The sequence below is a fragment of the Microcaecilia unicolor genome, unplaced genomic scaffold (assembly GCF_901765095.1).
Source record: "Microcaecilia unicolor unplaced genomic scaffold, aMicUni1.1, whole genome shotgun sequence".
In the NCBI taxonomy this organism is placed as follows: domain Eukaryota; kingdom Metazoa; phylum Chordata; class Amphibia; order Gymnophiona; family Siphonopidae; genus Microcaecilia; species Microcaecilia unicolor.
In genome coordinates, this window is record NW_021963863.1 from 1 (window position 1) to 19,662 (window position 19,662).

The window sequence follows — 19,662 nt, forward strand, 5'->3', positions numbered from 1 at the left end:
GAGTGCCTAGTGGTGGGTGGGACTTTGGTCCTGAGGAACTGAGTTCAATTCCCACTTCAGGCACAGGCAGCTCTTTGTGACTCTGGGCAAGTCACTTAACCCTCCATTGCCCCATGTAAGCCGCATTGAGCCTGCCATGAGTGGGAAAGCGCGGGTACAAATGAAAATAAAATAAATAAATACATCAGGCAATTTTACAGCAGTTATTTATTTGACCCAGCTTTGGCTTTATCCCTTACATCATGGTAATCCTACACAGATAATACTGCAAGAAGTATAAATTCAGCACCTCATACTTTCTCACAGATGTTTAGTTACTTTGATTTCCTGTTTAACATATTTTATTTGTGCAAGGTAATGCAGCATTCCGTTTAAATTTTACTTTTTTTGTAACATGTCAGACCACGTAATTATAAAATAATTTTTCACCTTCTGCAATTAAAATATCAAATTTTCTGTAATAAAAAAATTACAGTAGCTGAATTGTTCAAGGCAGACCTGTGACTTAATCACTGTTAAAATTTTCTCAAGAACAGTTCTGCTCTGTCTTCATCCCACCCAAGCCAATCAGAAATATGTTTATTTTGGCAGTGTGGAGACAACACAGACAAACAAAGCCCACCTTTGAGTTTTCATTCTGTTTGGGATTGGTCAGTGCAATTTGATGCCAAAGTCCAGGCTTTACTCAAGAATCCCCTTTATGTGGAAAAGTCAAAGCAAGACAAAACTATACGGAGAACCATGCGGTCCAAAGTAAGAAGTCAAACCATATCTTTAATTTGCTTGTTTTTTTTGTTTTGGTTTTTTTAATGATAAATTGTTTCTAGTTTTCTTATCACTTGAAAGTGTGAAAATGAGCTCTGTAGGTTTGTGGACAGCTGCTAAAATATGTTGGTTGTTATTTTTGTTGTTGTTGAACTTGGGCAATACATGCATATGAGTTGAATGAAGAATAAAATTATGTAACTGTATGGTTTATTTTGCTACTGGGAGTGTGTTTTGTTTATTATTACTGCTACTACGACTTAACATTTCTAAAGCACTACTAGGGTTACGCAGCGCTGTACAGTTTACAGAGAAGGCAGTCCCTGCTCAAGGAGCTTACAATCTAAAGGACAAGTGTACAGTCAGTCAAATTGGGGCAGTCTAGATTTCTGAATAGAGGCATAAGGGTTATGTGCTGAAGGCGACATTGAAGAGGTGGGCTTTGAGCAAAGATTTGAAGATGGGCAGGGAGGGGGCTTGGCGAATGGGCTTAGGAAGTTTATTCCAAGCGTAGGGTGAGGCGAGGCAGAAAGGGCAGAGCCTGGAGTTGGCGGTGGGTGGAGAAGGGATACTGAGAGGAGGGGATTTGTCCTGTAAGCGGAGGTTTCAGGTGGGAACGTAGAGGAGATGAGGGTAGAGAGGTAATGAGGGGCTGTGGCTGAGGTGCATTTGTAGGTTGAAGGAGAAGCTTGAACTGATGCGGTACCTATTAATATTAAACATCATATGGCTGATGGTATTACTAGTGCAATGAGATATTACAGGCTGCTATAGTCTCTGTTACAAATGCTAAAATTGCATTGTACTAGTTCCTTTACAAAAACATGGTCAAAACAGTTTAGATAAGAATAAAAACAGAAAAGAAATACAAATATTGATAGGAAAAAGACAGGCATACGTGTAACTACTAACTGCAGGCAAGGAGAGCATGCATACTTAAAGGGGGAAAGGAAATGGGACTTGATATACCGCCTTTCTGTAGTTTTTTGCAAACTGCATTCAAAGCAATTTTTGTAGTATATATAGGTACTTATTGTACCTGGGCAATGGAGGGTTAAGTGACTTGTCCAGAGTCACAAGGAGCTATAGTAGGAATTGAACCCAGTTCCCCAGGATCAAGTCCACTGTAGTAACTACTAAGCTACTTCTCCACTCATACAGAAACTATTAACTGCAGACAGGGACAAGGCTAACATTCGTAGGAGCAAACACACAGAACTAACTAAATCTACACATTATGCTTGATTAGAACTGCAAGATTAGTGGGAAAGGGAATCAGTAATGAGATTAAAAGCAGAAGCAAAAAGTGGCACTTGAGATGGGCTTTAAACCTGGGCAAAGAAAGTTCAGATCTGAGAGAGGGGAGTAGGTCATTCCAGAGTCTGGTGGCCAAGAAGTAAACGCAGATCACATGGTTTCGTAGTGAGCAAGTCACGGAACAGAAGAACTAGGCAGTGTGGCATCGAGGGAATGGAGGGCGCGTGGGTAAGGGTATAAGGAATCACAACAGCTGAAAGGTAGGAAGGGGAACCGGAATGGAGTATTTTATAAGTGGGCACCAGGATCAGAAAGGGAAGGATAGCCAATGGAGCTGAAGTTATAAAGGAGCAACATAGTCAAATTTCTTAGCATTGAGCAATAGATGCGCTGCAGGGTTCTGTATATTTGAAGACAGTGAAGTTGAGTGTTAGAGATTCTGACGTAAACTGAATTACAATAATCCAGATGTGAGATGAATAAAAACATGGATGAGGGTATGCATAGCAGGGAAATCAAGGTATTTCTTAATGGACTGGCATCATTGGAGCCAGTAAAACCAATCTTTGACTACTTCAAAGATCTGGTATTCAAATGACAGGCAGAGTCAATAATGACCCCCAAGGTAATGGAATGAAGAAACTGGGATTAATGGTATATTAAACAGTGTAAGGGATGTAAGTGGAGCAAAGTGAAATCCAGTAATACAACAGACAACTGTCTTAGATGGATTTAGGATGAGCCTGTGGGCAGAAAGCCAGTTGGACATGGCCAGGGTAGCAGGGTATAAGGTGTTAAGGTTAGAAGAGAAAGGGGAGATTGGAAAGATGAGGAGGATGTCATCAGCATAAAAGAAGATCCGGATGTTGAAATCTTGTAGGAGAGTCGCTATAGGACTAAGGAAGAATATTGAACAAGGTGAAAGGGCAGAACCCTGGGGGGACCCCTCAATAAAGAGAAAAGCTATCAGAGTGAGAGGAAGAAGTGATAACAGAAAAGGAGCTACCAGAGAGATAGGAAGAAAACCAGACCAAGGACTGAGCCATTGATACCAATAGCTTGGAGGCGAGACAATAGAAGTGTGTGATCAATGAGGTCAAAAGTGGAGGAGAGGTTAGTGAACACCAGGAGTGCAGCGTGGCCTTTGTCAAGAGTAGAGTGAAGTTCACTGAGGAGACAGGTAATGGTGGTATCAGTACTGTGGTTTGTTCGAAAGCCCGATTGTCTAGGGTGTAATGTAGAATTACTGTCAACAAAGAATGCCAGTTGGTCAAAAACAGTTTTTCTGTAACCTGGAAAGATTGAAGGGCTGGAAGTCTCTCCAGAGGAAATATTTAGGACAGGGGCAATGACAGCCTTTTTCCAAGCTTATGGGGAGAGTCCAGAACAATGGTAAGATGCATTTTATTAAGTAGAATATCAAATGCAGTAAGTAAAAGGCACAGTGAAAGAGTTCCACATAGTGAGAGCTAAGGTCATTCCAGGTGGGTTCTAGAGAAACAGAGGGCACTGAAGAAGCAGGGAGTGGAAGAGAAGCAAGTAATTGAGCAACCTTGTCAACGAAAAGTTGCAGCTGATTGGAAATTGTGATTGTGGAGAGCAAGGAATTAAGGGCTTATTTGTTAGGTGACAAGCTTGAACAGGTCCCTAACAGGACAGTTGGAGTCATGAGGAGACATAAGAAAGTAGCTACAATTGGCTAGTTGAATCTCTTTTTTTTTTTTTTTTTTTTTGTAATGTGCTGCAGAGACTTTAAAGGTATGCAGGGAATTGGAACAACGATGTTGTCAGGTGTGCTCGGCTTTGCGGAGTTGTAGTTTTAAGGAGGAAGAATCCTTCATGAAACTAGGGCTCCTTAGGCAAATCTCTGGAGGTGGGAAGTGTGGGGACTGCTGGAAGGGAAGGATCACCTGGTAAAGTCCAGGAGAATTGCCTATTCAGTGCAGAATCCCAACAATCCACGGCCTCTAATGGAAGCTCAGGAAAGAAAGAATGGAAAAAAGTGAAAAGAGGCTGGAAAGAATCAGGGTCATGACTGAGGCTCTTAGAGGACACAGGAGGAGAAAGAACCGGCCCGGCCAGGGCGATGAGTGAAATACTTGAAAGGAAATGAGGAAGTGGTCAGATCAGGGAATGGGAAGGGAGGAGAGATTGGAAAAAGAAAGGTTGAGAGGACGATGTAAACAGACAGAACCAAGTCAAGTGTGTGGCCAGCAGTGTGGGGTTGGAAGTTAACAATCTGGGTTAGGTCTATCAGAAAGAAATGTCAAATGAAGAAACCTTAGAGGCAAGAGAGGGTCGTCCACACGAAGGTTGAAGTCATCAAACAATGATTAAGTTGTAGAATTTGGTGTTGCATCAGCGGGGATTGGAGCAAGGAGTCCTAGGAAGATTTGGTCAGAGGAGGTAGGGAATAGTAAATGAGGAATGTGAATTCAATGGAACTGTAAATCTGACTGCCAGGAATTCAGAGTAAGAATGGCTGTGTTCAGGAATCTGGGAAAGACAGAAGGAAGGGTAGCGGAGTGTCGTGCCCCCTCCTTTTTTTGTCAACCGAGTGATATGTAGTGCGGTAAACTCGGGGGGGGGGGGGAGACGTTAGTAGAGGTAAGCCTCCTCACCGTCACGGAGCCATGACTCCGCAGATTAGGTCAAGGCATGAGCTGGAATGGAGGGAACAACAATTTAAAAGGCCTAGGGATAACCTGGGAACATCGACATGGTCATTGAGAAAGGTAGCTGGTGTCAAGACAACTTACCAAGGAACAGTGGGGTGGCTGCAACGGAATTGGCAGGTGAGGTGCCTCCCAAAGAAAACAGGTATAGTGGTGGAGGGAGAGTCCAATGGATGGCAAACTAGAGGTGGCATTGTGACGGTAAAAGCAATAACGGAGAGGAATAAAAGCTGCATCATGAACCTCCGGGGTCTGCCCCCAAAGTTTGCCCCAAGGAGCGCGACCTGCTCTTTGTTAAATAGTTATAGAGCCATCTTCCTAATTAATTGCCTAGGACAAGAATCTTCACACTTCAGTGTGAGAAGCAAGGACATAGAGTACAGTTTGCTAGTGTTTAGTAAATGTTATGCAAATTAATGATTTGCCAAGATGGGCCACTGTCTGAGGATGGTGAACTTGAGGGACTGTGGGTCTGACTGACTCAGCCTTGCACTTAAGTGTAAAAGAGCAAAATAAAATATGTGATATAGATAACATAGCCTGTGATAGAAGCAGCCACATGTAATCGAGAGAAGTTTGTAAGAAAAGGTTGTCTTCTATTTGTATTTATTTTATATTGTATATTCCAGCAGTTTATGTTCATTTGGGTGCTTGAACAGATATATTAGCTTACATTTGTACTTTAATTAATTCTATATAATGTATTACGGCTTTTTTTTTAAGATTGTTAGGGGATAAGCGGGTTAAAAGTGTCCGGTTAGATTAGATTTGTGCTTCTTTTGGTTTCCAGTTTGATCAATCTGGCCTGTACTGAGCATGTACTGGAGGAGTTTCCTTTTTCGTTTCGTTTCTTTTTTTTTTTTTTTTTAACTCCTACCCATCTCATCTGTCAGTTACACTTTTTGTCAGTGGGTGGTCTGGCCATCCAACCTATTCCAGGGGCTATGAACATTGTTTGTGCAGCATCCGGATACCTGTGTGGATCTCCTTTATAGTAATTCTCATTGAGCTTTCAGGCTGACTTAGTTCGTATTTATACAGCTAATAACTTCTTCATGAAACTGATAACTTCTGGGTATTATGATATTTTTCCTTTTCATCTTTCTAGACTAGTCCAGTTGTGGAGTAAGTTTATGCCACCCTACCAGCAGATGGAGACAGAGAACACACTTCCTTTCCAGTGATATCATCACTAGTATAAGGTGTGGTGCAGCCTAGGTGCATTCCAATATTCTGTGTCTTCAGAAGATGATAAACATGTTGGATTTGTGCAACAGGAGTCTGGACTAGATCCTGTCACCTTCTCCTTGTTGAGCAGGACCCCCTTTCAGTCTTACAGATCTATACTTGCAACTGTGTTTGGTGGAGCAGGATGGACAGAATTTTTTGGTCCCAGGGATGCTGTTCTGCCTGATAACTGATTTAAGCAGAAGAATTTTCAGATTCTCTGATTGAGAGAAGCAGCTTGGTTCTCTGAGGACAAGCAGGACAGTAAAATTCCTCACCCATGGGCAGGGGCATATCTGAGGTTCGGTGGTAGGGGGGGCAGGGGCTAGAGTGAGGGGGCACATTATAACCCCCCCCCCCCCTACAGCCGCCCCCCACCGCCGTCGTCGTCGTCAACCCCCCCCCCTACCGCCATTAACCTCGCCCACCTACCGTCAACCCTTTCCCCACCTACTGCCGTCACCTACTCCCGAGGTCCGCTCCTGCCGGTTTTTTAAACTATTACTTCAGCTGGCGGGGGACCCCAACCCCCGCCAGCCCAGCCGAGGACTTCTTTAACTTCTTCATCCTCGTGCTGTTAAAGCTGCATGATGCATCCTTCCAGTTGGACGGAGTTTGACGTCGCAGCACGTTGACGTCCGTACAACGTGCTGCGACGTCAAACTCCGTCCAACTGGAAGGATGCATCATGCAGCTTTAACAGCACGAGGATGAAGAAGTTAAAGAAGACCTCAGCTGGGCTGGCGGGGGTTGGGGTCCCCCGCCAGCTGAAGTAATAGTTTAAAAAGCCGGCAGGAGCGTACCTCGGGGTAGATGACGGCGGTAGGCGGGAAAGGGTTGGCGGTAGGCGGGGAGAGTTAACGGGCGGTAGGGGGGTCCCGGCGAAATCTACGAGGGCCCAGGCCCCTGTGGCCCCACGCAGATACGCCCCTGCCCATGGGTGATATCTGATGGAACCTTGTACAGAAACTTCTCTTCTCCACCACTGGATGCAAAAACTTTTAGAAAGTTAAACCCGATCGTGTCTGCCTGTCCCTACCTGCTGCTATCGAGTGGTACCACATCCGTTCTTAATTAGTAGTACAAACACTTGTTTTAAGTCAGCTTTACTATTGTAATCTGTTGTATGTTAGTTGTTCAAGGTTAGTGGCTTCTTGATTAGATACTCCAAAAAATGGCATTGCTATTGATGTCGGGCTTCAAAATGGGATAGCGTAACCCCCTTGTTAAGGAAATTACATTGGCTTCTTATGGAGGCAAGATCATTGTTTAAACTGTGGGTGTGTGGGTTTATAATATGCTATATGTCTTTAGTATCATTCTCTACGCTGAGAAAGGGCCTTCAAATGGAGAGTCAGTTAAAACTTAACTTTCCCTCAACCTTAAGGGTGAAATATAAGCAATCACATACTATGTCTATTGCTTATCGAGCATCTAGTATCTGTACTCCTTACCAAATGGAGTTCACTAAGGTTTAGGAAGAAACTGAAAGCTTGTTTATTCATTCGGTTTTGGGGAAACTGAATTTTGAATTTTTTGTATTTTATAATAATGTAATGTGCTGGCTTTTCTTTCTTGTAATCTCCCAGTCTGAGTGACTGGTTGTTTTTTTACTGTAATCCGCATTGAGCTATTAGGTAGTTGCGGAATATAAATGTAATGTAATACCCTGAGTGAAGGCACACATGAGACCCTTATCAGCTTTCTTGATGTTTTGCTGGGACTCTAATCGTAGGATTTTAAGGTTTGTCGCCTTGTTCTGTGTTTAGCCTAGGACAGCTTAACTTAGTGGAACATTGGTATCTTCTCCAGAAATGGATAAACTTGGAGCCTCCCAATCTCTCTATATAAAAGGCAACCCCAACCGTTCTGAAGCCTCCACGGAAGTTGAGGCGCCCGAGATATCCGGTGTGCCCCTGGAGTGTCTGCACCGCCCTCAGCGTCAAAACATCATGACATCGAGGGCGGAGCTATAACACTCGAGGGCCGAAACGCGAGGCGAACGCAAACCTCAAACAAGTAACGCAAGTAGCTCCGAGGGACGGAGGGAGGGGGCCCCTTGCTAGCGCCCGTTTCATTGCACTCAGAAATGGGCATTTTTTCCTAGTTTATTATAATTGGATATGAGCTTGGTGGACTGGGCTCACACTCTGGGGTAAGTGGTAGGTGGTCCAGTCAGCAAGCAGTGTGGCCCATAAACAGACTGGATATCAAAGCTAGCAGTCCTGTATTTCATGCCACTAGTGATAGGAGTAGTGGTTTAGATTCTCTTGGACAATACACCTGCAGTAGCATAGGTCAGCAAATCAGGGGAACCAGGAGTTTCACTGGTGGCAGAGGAAGCAAGACTCTTGTTCTGTTGGGCAGAGCAGAATTTGAGGGATAGAGATGTGTTGAAAATGTCTAGGATGATTTTCTCAGCAGAAACACCTTGGATCCTGGAAAGTAGATAGAAACATGACGGCAGATCAGGGCCAAGTGGCCCGTTCAGTCTGCCCATCCTCAGTAACTCCTAACACCTCCTCTTCCTAAGAGATCCCATGTGCCTGTCCCACACTTTCTTAAATTCTGACACAGCAGATAATTTATTTTATTTTTCTTACATTTGTACCCCGCGCTTTCCCACTCATAGCAGGTTCAATGCGACTTACATATTATATACAGGTACTTATGTGTACCTGGGGCAATGGAGGGTTAAGTGACTTGCCCAGAGTCACAAGGAGCTGCCTGTGCCTGCTGTGGGAATTGAACCCAGTTCCCCAGGACCAAAGTCCACCACTCTAACCACTAGGCCACTCCTTCACTCAGTCACATGGGGTTATTCCACATGGACCTAATTCCTACCCAGCACAATTCCAGGGGGCTTTTTTTTGTTTGTGGTTTTTTTTAGACTGGGGCTCCAGGATGATGCATTCCCTGATTCAGCTGTGGTGTTCTCCTGTAGCTACTTATAGGCCAAGTCATAAGGAGAATAGAAGATCATCCTTCGCTGATTATCCTGGTTGCTCCAGATTGGTCCAGTGGATCTGATTTATTTGAAAGTAGGAGAACCTCTGCCTGTTCCTCAAGGTTATGGTTTTTTACAGCCCTTGAGAGGGTTAGGTTACTACTACTACTATTAATCACTTCTGTAGCGCCACTACATATATGCAGCACTGTACACATTATATGCAGGTACTTTCTCTGTCCCTAAAGAGCTCACAATCTAATTTTTGTAACAAACAATTGGGGGGGGGGGGGTTAAGTGACTTGGCCAAGGTCACAAGGAGCTAGCTGCAGTAGGAATTGTACCCAGGTCACCAGGATCAAAGCCCACTGCACTAACCATTAGGCTACTCCTCAAAAAGGGATATTCTGTGCTATTTTGTCTGTTTGAACTAGTAAGAACTTTATGTAGCTATTTGAGGACTGATATTAGGGCCTGACATGTGATCTTGGAAGACCTACATAGCAACTACTCTGGCCTTCCTTCAGAAAGGTCTGGACAAAGGATTAGTGCTGAATTTGTGGAAGGTTCATGTTGTGGCTCTCTTGTATTATGGAGGGCTGATAGAGAGGCGTCCTTGACAATGTGTGGTTTCCTGTGAGGGCTCGATTTCCACTTCTGGAGTTGGTCCCACATTGGGAACTTTATGCCTTAATGGTGCCTCTCTTTCAACCCTTGACACATGTTAACCATAAAAAGATCTTTCCCTAGAGACTATTTTTTTAATGGCTCTATTTCCAAGTTTCAGGCCCTGTCTTCTTGGGATCCATATGGATTTCCCCCCCCCCCCCCCACCCCCCCCCCCCCCCCCCCCCCCCCCCCCCCCCCCCCCCCACCTTTTATCCAGTCTTCTCCTCCTTACCTAAGGTGGTTTCACCTTTTTCACCCAATCCAAACTCTTTCTTTCCCAGTGTTCTCTAAGATTGATTATCATGGGGAGACAAGGAACTTAATTTATTGGATGTTTGAGTTATCAGAAACTTGTAGATGACTAATTTTTTCTGCGAGGAAGACAATTTGTTTTGTTTAGTGTACTTTGGAATCACAGGCAGCAGGGAAATCATAACGTTTTGTATGCATCCTGAAGGGTCATCAGCTGGCAGGGTGGCATAAACCTACATATCGATACTAGTCTAGCAGTATTCATGGAAAGGAAATTAGTAGTTAAGAACATCATAGACCAACCCTTTTTATGCTGAAATTAATTAGTTCATCCAGAAAGTAAGTAATCCAATTTTTCATAGGCACCTCCAATCCACTAATGAACATGTAAACTCACTGCAGCTTGTGTTGACACTAGGAGATCAGGATTAATATGGAACCTACTGCCTGAAGTAACTAATCCCACTCCTAGTGGTCACTTCACTGCTTAATTGGTTATTCCAGGAGTAATTATTGATAGTTGAATGCATGTATAAGGAGTTTGGAGCCTAAAAAGTTCCATATTGTGAGTAAAATAGGGAACTAAAATTAACCCAGAATGGAATATTGGAATAACTAATTTATAGAAAACAGAAGATGTTGACATGAGGAGAGAATTTTCAAAATAGCTATTTAAATTAGTAAAATTTGAAAATTGCTGTGCACTGTATACTTGCACACAGCAGAGGCATTCCTGAGTGCAAGGATTGCTACAGCATGTGTAGTATTATCCCCCACCCCCAGTACTCCATCTGTTTGAATGTGAAGTAGGCCCAAATACCCACTTTTCCTCAGGCAATTTTTTCAAACACCTTACAGCCCCTGTCCATATGTCCTTTGACTTTGAAAATTGTACAAAGACTGCAGATATAAAGTATCTCTGGACTGTGCACAGCATGGATAGTCAGACAGTTGCCCTCATAAGAACTACTGCTTTGTCAATTACTCTTCCCGTTGTCCCAGATTAGAAGGATTTGTAGATCATCACTCCCTGAATTAAATGAGTTAGATCGCATTTATGTTACACTTTATGAAGAAATTAATTTTAAAGCTCTGTTCATGTGGCATCATCTAGATCCAGGGTTATCAATCCCTGGCACAGGTGCTACTTGCTTTCTGAATTTATTAAAGCTGGCTTTATGGTGCCTAGCAGGTCATGCCAGCTTCAAACATTTATTTATTTGTTTGTTTGTTTGTTTTACATCTTTGGGCTGACTATGTTGATTTAAGTTTAGAAAATGTTCACAGTACTGCCATCAATACTAGTTGAGGACCAACATGCTGGGCAGAGGCCAGAATCCCCTAGCAACAGTTGTTATTTGTGATGGCTTTTTTTCCCCATTTGCTTTAATAGAATGGGAGTAACTCCCTACAGCGCTCAGCCCTTGCCCATCTCAACCTGCTGCAGCATTCCAGTATCTCTTATAAATTTGTTGCTGGATATATGTACTCTGTCAAAACTTGGCCGACCTCGAGGAGGAAGTGACGTCACCCACGAAGATGGCGGCTTAGCGATCTGGCTCCCACTCACCGCAACATAAAAAGCACGAGGTCTCCCGATAGCGATATCGCTGCTGCCGGTTTTCGGGCCCCAAAGACAGCGGAAGTGCGGGTGATCCGGGCGACGACGAGCACACAAGCTGAATTAAGCCAATTCGGCTTTAAAGGAGGGATACCGGTGAACCGAGAGGCGGGAGCAGGAGATCCTCCCCCACGCGCCAGAAGGCCAACTGATGAGGCGTCCCAGAACAGCCCATGTCTTTTTGGAGAGAATGTGGAGCAAATGGCGGCGGATCCCTTAGCTGAATTAAAAGAATGGCTACAAGAAATTCGAGCGGACGTGAAAGTGGTCCGGGCGGAGCTGGAGACGCTGGGCTCTGACCTCCGCGGCAAAATCAGAGAATTAGGAGGCCAAATTGAGGAGGTAGAAACCCGGGTAGAAGAGCATTCGGAGGAGCTCGGGTCCCTGGATCGGGCGGTTGCAGATGTCCGATTGGGCCAACAACAACTGGCAGAGAAGCTGGAGGACCTAGAGAATAGAAGCTGCCGCCACAATCTACGCTTCAGGGGCATCCCCGAAACCCCGGAATATACTGACTGTGAAGCGGTGGTCCAGAAAGTGGTGAGCGCCCTGTTGGGAGAAGCAGGTACCCCATTGGAGGCGGACACAGTCGGCTTGGAGCGCTCCCATAGGTCTCTGGGCCCAGCTAGAAACAACTTGCCTAGGGACATCGTAGCATGCTTTCAAGATTACAAGCTAAAGAGCGGGTGTTCCAGGCTGCAAGACGCCTCCAAAGCTTCAAGTGGGACACATATCCAATAGAGATCTACCAGGACCTGGCAACCGCCACCTTGAAACGCTGAGCGGAGTTGTGGCCGGTCACGAGGCGCCTGCAGGAGCTTGGCATTTGCTACTGCTGGAAACATCCTTTTGCCTTAGTATTTTATAAGGAAGGCCGGATGCACCAGGTGAAAACACTTGCTGAAGCCCGAGTAATGCTACCGGAGGCACAGCAGGAGGCACCCCAGGAGAACATCGGGAGAGCCAACAAGAGCAAGAGCCAGACGCCCCACTCAAAGTGGCAGCGCGTGGGCAAAGGACATAAGCGATTGCAACGCCAGCAATCTGCTGGCCAACGCACATGACTGTGGGTAAGGGGGACTAATGACATGCTGAGGCGAGCCAGGGGGTGGCCTGACATATGTTCAAAGGAACTAGCTGCATAGACCTCTTAAGTTAAGTTTACATTGGCTTGGATAGTTGTTGTCGGGAGACCTGTTATGTTATGAAGTTGTAAAGGTATAATGATAAGGTGAGTGGAGAGATGAGTTGCTTCCTCCACTAGATACTTCTTCTTAAATGAGGGAGGATCAAGGTGAACTTGAGAGGAGGGGGGTGGGTGGGAGGGCGGGATTACGAGGAGGGGGAATAAAGGGTGGGGGAATGAACAACAACAGGGAGTGTACGGTTGATGAGGGTTGTAAGCATGCAGGAGTAGGCTCCGGGGGCCCACAGAAGATGTAGTGATTCAGGATGTAACATTGGCGCTTCTGAATGTCAGGGGCCTCAATGTGTCTATGAAGCGGCAGCTTCTGTTTAGGGAGCTAACCCGTTTAAAAATAGACATAGCCCTGATTCAGGAGACTCATTTAAAAAAGCAACATGAGGGGTTGTGCAGGCATCGTCACTATCCGCACATTTTTTATGCATCCAATACCCTAGGCTCCAAAAGCAAAGGTGTCATGGTGGCATTCAATGACTCCTGCCCGTGGCAGATCCAAAAGGTTATCAGGGATAAGGGTGGTCATTTTCTTTTGATGATCGTGCAACTGGGGACACAAAAGTACACTATAGTTATTGTATATGGGCCAAATGAAGATCACGGGGGGTTTTTCCACCAGCTGGACCAGATACTCCTGACGCATGGGGAGGGACATGTGTTAGTGGGGGGTGATTTTAATATTATCCCTAATCCACAGTTAGATAACTCCTCCCCAACAGTAAAATATGTCCGTCGGGGGCGGGAGTCTCTCCATGCCTTTATGGCCAAGTGGCACCTGAGTGATATTGGAGGCAGGCCCACCCCACCCAGCGGGTCTATACCTATTTCTCTTCGGTCCATAACTCTAGCTCACGTATTGATTTTTGGTTGGGGGACCGTACTGTCATAGGAAAGGTAAGGGACCAGTGCATCGAGCCACATACGTGGTCAGATCACAATCCGGTCATCCTAGTGCTGAAGATCCCGAAGGGGCGACAGACTGCTCCACAGTGGAGATTGGATGATGCGTTGCTGGCTGAAATGACCCATGTGCTCCAATTTGAAAGGCTTATTAAAGAATATATCCAACTTAACGATAATGGTTTCCCCAGGGATGCTTTGGGAGGGGTTTAAGGCGGTCATAAGGGGCCACTTTATTGCTTTAAAAGCTCATATCCAGAGGGAAAGAACTCAAGCAGAGGAATCCGCCCGCAAACAACTAGCCCAAGTGGAGGGACTAATTCGCAGACGAGACCCTGGAGGCCCATCACAAAAGTTATTAGACCAAGCTCATAACCTTAGGCAAGAGATTCGAGAACTCCAATTAGCTGACATCTCAGAGCAGTTGCAAAGGGTGCGCCAAGCGCATTTTGAGTCTGGCAACAAAGCTAGTAGGCTGTTAGCGCATAAATTAAAACAACAGGCAAATAGAACGCATATAACACGCCTAAAAGATGAAAATGGGGATGGCACGACAGACCCGGAGGCCATACAAGCAATCTTTAAGCAATACTATGAGAAACTGTATACTCCTGACATTAACCCGGAGGAGTGGAGATTAATGCTTTCTTAGATAGGGTTCATTTGCCAACTCTTACAAAAGGGGCACAGGACCGGCTATCTAGGCCAATCGAGCTGGAAGAGGTTGAACGCGCTATTAAGGAGCTGGCACCTAGTAAGGCCCCAGGGCCAGACGGGTTTACGAATAAGTTTTACAAAACCTTTGTAACTCTCGTGGCCCCTATGTTGCGGAGGGTGTTTAATGACCTAGGCGAGAGGGGGGTCTCTGCCGGAGACTTGGCACTTAGCAAATATTGTAGTTCTGCACAAGCCGGGCAGGGACCCCCAATTGAGCAGCTCATATAGGCCTATCTCCTTATTGGGGGTAGACTATAAAATCTTTACCTCCATATTGGCGGCCCGCTTGCAGCAATACCTCCCGCAACTAATCCACGAAGATCAAGCAGGGTTTATACGTGAGCGCCAGACGTTCGATAACATTCGCAGGACGCTCCACCTTATTCAGTATGCTAACATCAAAAAAACTCCCACTGTGTATAATCTCATTGGACGCGGAAAAGGCGTTCGACCGGATACACTGGCCATTCCTATTTGCCACACTGAAGAGGGTGGGCATCTCCGGGGATTATTTACATTGGCTCTCCCTGTTGTATAGGGCGCCTACAGCTTCGGTAAGAGTTAACGGGAGTCAGTCGCCTCCATTTCTATTGAGGCGGGGAACGCAACAGGGCTGTGCCCTGTCACCCCTCCTTTTCACCCTGGTGGTGGAACCATTGGCAGCTTACATTAGATCTCACCCGAGTATCAGGGGAATGAGGTTGGGACAAATAGAGACCCGGATTTTATTGTTTGTGGATGATATCCTCCTCACATTGACAAACCCCATCAGGTCACTTCCAATCATAGGGGCGGCCCTGTGGGACTATGGCTGGGTGGCTGGATTCAAAGTTAATATGGACAAATCAGAAGCACTAAATATCACTATACCAGCAGATCAAGTAGAGGAGTTGAGGGTTACTTTTCCCTATCGCTGGGCACCCAAATATATCAAATATCTAGGGGTAAACATAACACAAAGGTGGGAGGGCCTATATGAGGCTAACTTCCCAGCAAAACTACGGGAGCTTCTACTAGAGTTGGATAAGTGGGAGGGCCTAACAATTTCCTGGATGGGCCGGATCAAAGCGGTTAAAATGATTTTATTGCCCAAAATGCTATATCTATTTATGGCGCTCCCAATCTCGCTACCCAATAAATTTTTCAGAGGCCTGCAACGGCGGGTATTTTCCTTCATTTGGAAGCGAAAGTCACCACGGGTGCAGAGGTCAGTAATGCATCAGCCAAGAGCACATGGGGGGATGGGAGTGCCTTCGTTCTTGCTTTATTACAGGGCGGCCCATCTTCGAATATTAGCTGAGTGGCACCAGGGGAGGGTGAGGACATGGAAAGATATGGAGCAGTCTTGGTGTAAGTCCCACCCGCTCAAAGCAATACCTTGGCTACTTGATAGAGTGTTAAAAGGGATAATAAAAGTGGTCCCCCCCAATTGTGGGTTGGCCACTTATTATATGGAGTAAAATCCGTACCAACTTTCTCCGAGGGCGCAATTTCTTCTTACACATGGCGATTCGGTATGCGCCAGGTTTTGGCCCGGGATCTGCAGATCAATGCTTGAAGAATTGGGAACAAAGGGGTCTATGGGAATTGGGCCAGGTATGGGAGGATGGGGAGCTTCTCACATTTGAGGAAGTGCAGGAGGAATATGGGATTCCTGCCTCCAATGCTTTCCAATTCCGTCAATTGATGGATTTTATTCTGAGACGCACAAAGGACGAGCTGAGTCTAGAGGAAACACAGCTAGAGCGGGCAATGGTTGGAGGAGGTGGAAGAGGGGGGATATCTCGGCTTTACAAAGCACTTCTCCTACAATCACGCCCCATTCTGTACTATACTCAGAAGTGGGAAGAAATATTAGGGGCTCCATACGAATACCATATATGGGAAAGGGTGTTCATGTCCTTACTTAAAGTGTCAGTCTCTAATACTTTGGTAGAAAATGGCTACAAAATATTATATTGCTGGTACTATACACCACAGAGACTAGCCAAGATGTTTAAGGGAGGGTCTGCTCTCTGCTGGCGCCAGTGTGGTATGGTGCGGGATGTGGTCCATGTTTGGTGGGCTTGCCTGCAGGCTCAACAATATTGGATGAGAGTGTTGAAATTGATCGCTAGCATAACAAAAATTGTTTTTCCCATGAAAATAGACCACTGCTTACTACATATAAGACTGCAAGGCAGCAAAAAGTACGCGCACCAATTGGCCACCCAGATACTGGTGGCCAGCAAACTAGTGCTGGCGGCGGCATGGAAGCAACAGACTTTACCGGGCCTAAAGGCGATCCTGCGGAAATTGGACTGTATTCAGTTGATGTCTAAGCTGACTGCTATGCGATTGGGTCGACTCATACCCTATCATCGAGTTTGGGACCCATACACGGAGTGGTTGGCACAACCAGACCCTAACTTGTCAATCAACTAGGAGGGAGGGAGGGAAGGAGGGGGAGGCGGGTAGGGGAAGTATAAACAGTTGGGCAAAGTTAATCTAAAAGTGTTAAAAGTATAAGTTGGAAATTATCCGGCTGAATATTTGCAATTATATTTGTATGTTTGATTTTCATTTAATAAAATTAAAAAAAAAAAAAAAAACTTGGCCGACCTCCTAGTCTAGATCATGTCACACTAAAATAGACAGCCACAGATTTCTTTGCACTGCAAACATTCATGTCACAGCCTTGCTGTTATATATTTCTACTGCTACAGATGTCATAAATTGTGCTCAGTATCTGTAATAAAGCATGTTTTACATTTTACAGCAAAACTTCAACTGACACATTTAAGGTGTGACTTTTAATTTCTTTTTCTTTTTTTTTTCTTAAGCATCAGCGACAGCTTTCTCTGCCACTTACCCAAGCTAAAGCTTCTCCTAAAAAAGGATTTTTCAGGGATGAACCTGGTCCTTTTATTAAGAATTTCCTAAGCAAAAGAATCAGCAAGTTGATGAGCTCCTCTGATGAGGTACCCAACAGTTGCCGAGAGTTCTATGACAGCTGGCATTGCAAACCTGTTGACTTCCATGGACTACTGCTCCCTCACGTTGAAGGGCCACTGATACAAATCTGGGCACAGCGGTGCTTACGGTGGATTCCAGATGCTCAGATCCTAGGTGGGGGCTTAGTTGCCATGGTATCTAGAGTTATGGAAACCATAGAGGAAGTAGAGAGCCTACGGAGAAAGCTAGAAGAGAAGCAGGCCACTAGTAGCTCTATCACCAAGGAAACAGAGGTTATGGCCATGCTGAGGAAGTCTGCCCGCTTTTCTTCTTTGTACCCCTTTGCTTTACTCAGCAGAATTTCTGTCAAGCCAGTTATACCAACCAGCACTTGGAGGGGACTCGAAGAGGAGGATGATTTGGTGAAGAGGGACGATGAGTTTATTGACTTGGGCAACATTTAAGGTTTTACTGTAACAAATTTAGGTTTGATTTCACAGGACATGGAAATGCACAAGGGGAACAAGTTCTACAATGTATTTGTTTACACACAGGTTTAAATGTATTAAGTTTTCCACCTTATCTAGGACTTTCTCTTTCTCAGGAGTATCTGTATCCAGTGCTGGTCAGTGGTGTTTCTTTAAAATTAAAAAAAAAAAAAAGTAAATCAGAAGATAACTTCAAATGTTTTGCAGTAAATAATTACACAAATGCTGCTAAAACTTGCTAGGGAAGAGGCATGAAAAACATAAGCAAAACTGACATGCTTTTAGAAAATAGATGAGGGAATTTATGTGGTCCTTTTGGCTGATGGATATAAATGTAAGGACATTTGCTAATTACCTGAACATTTGTCTGTTTACCCACAGTCTTTCTCTGTTCAAAGTACAAGTGCTTTTTCTGTTCAAAGTATAAGCTTTGTCCATTGCATGCACTTGATTGTAGAAGTAGAAATTGGCCTACATGGGTACTGCCCTCAGGTATTTGAGCTCTCAGATATTCTCTGTATGTATGACTTATTTTCTTTGTTTGCAGAGAGAGCTATTAAACATATCTATATATTTTTGAGTGCCATTGTTAGAGGGAAGGATCTATTGCATTTACAGGAGAGGTGTTAATTCCAGATAGGTCACCCTAGGGAAAGTGACTTATTAATTCAGACATTCCATTAGAACATAAGTATTGCCATACTGGGATAGACTTGAAGGTCCATCAAGTCCAGCATCCTGTTTCCAACAGTGGCCAAGCCAGGTTACAAGTACCAGTCAAGATCCCAAAATAGTACAATACATTTTATACTGCTTATCCTAGAAATGCCTAGATCCTAAAAAGCATTGAATTTTCCCCAAGTCCATTTTAATAATTGCTTATTGTCCTGCTGTTTAATAATGGTTTATTATCCAACTGTTTCAGCAAATCCACAGTAAATTATATTCCCAAGGCTATCTTAAATCAGAATATAAACATTTAGACCATATGTATTGTGTTCATTTAGAAGCAATCACATTGGCCAAAGCTTTTTGTTGAGATGGCTTGCAGAAGGTAACTACAGGGAGGGACATATGAGATGTGTAAGATCAAATGTTATCTAGGTTATTTTTTGGCATACAGTATTACAGTATAGAATTATAAACTTTATAGATCTGTTCTATGCAGTATCTTAAATCTTTATGGATGTTCCTGCTTTTTCTATTTAAGAAATGTTGAATCAAAAAACTATTTTGGGTAGCTTCTGCATAACATAGAAACTCGGGGAATGACTTTTTCAGATCTTGAGAGCTTGATGTTTGTTCCATGGACACCTTGCAAAGCTTTGGCATGAAGAGGTATATTTGGATTTGATATTTTAAGTCTGCATGACCAGATATCAAATGTATCTGGTTATGAAGATACCTACAGAACTCTACTGATTTGATTGGTATTTTTGTGCACCTGCTAAAAGATCTCATGTTGTATGTTTTTTTTTACTACCCTATTGCTGGTTACATCTAAGGAAAGTGCAATTATAAAATGTTTCCTCTAATAGGAAGATTAAATTATGATGTGAATACGGAATTGAAAATTATGGTATCTTCAAATGGCAAAGCAGTGCCAGTATTTTGGGTAAGCCATCTGAGTTCCTTTCCTTTTCTTTATGGTAGCATGAACTTGGTTAAATATGTATATTAGCACAGCACCAGGACAACTTTGTCCATGCTGTCCATTTATTTCTAGCAATTACCATCCACTGCACTTACCAACTTAGGGTCTGATTTGAGAAGTCCAGAAAGGTGCCTGTTTTATAAGGGCAACATAAGCAGCATCTGTGTAATTTATAAAAACACACAAAAGGCAATGCACAAATTCATACCTGCTCTTTAAAAAGTATAAATGTGTGTTTTTACACTTGTACGTGCATATTATATATAAAGAGTATATATGTGTATATCAGAATGCTTCCTTTGCTTCACCCAAACTATGCTCCCTGGGGAGTGCCTAAGCACAGGTCGCATAAAAG

General features: G+C 44.2%; 1 protein-coding gene across 1 annotated transcript; it reads left to right on the plus strand.

Moving 5' to 3' along the window:
* The first annotated feature begins 596 nt into the window (after nt 1-596).
* LOC115459687 (myotubularin-related protein 12-like) lies at nt 597-18,404 on the plus strand. The gene is made up of 2 exons (XM_030189495.1): nt 597-753; nt 17,054-18,404. Exons 1-2 carry the CDS (start codon nt 742-744, stop codon nt 17,627-17,629), a joined length of 588 nt encoding a protein of 195 aa, XP_030045355.1. The 5' UTR covers nt 597-741; the 3' UTR covers nt 17,630-18,404.
* The last annotated feature ends 1,258 nt before the right edge of the window (nt 18,405-19,662 follow it).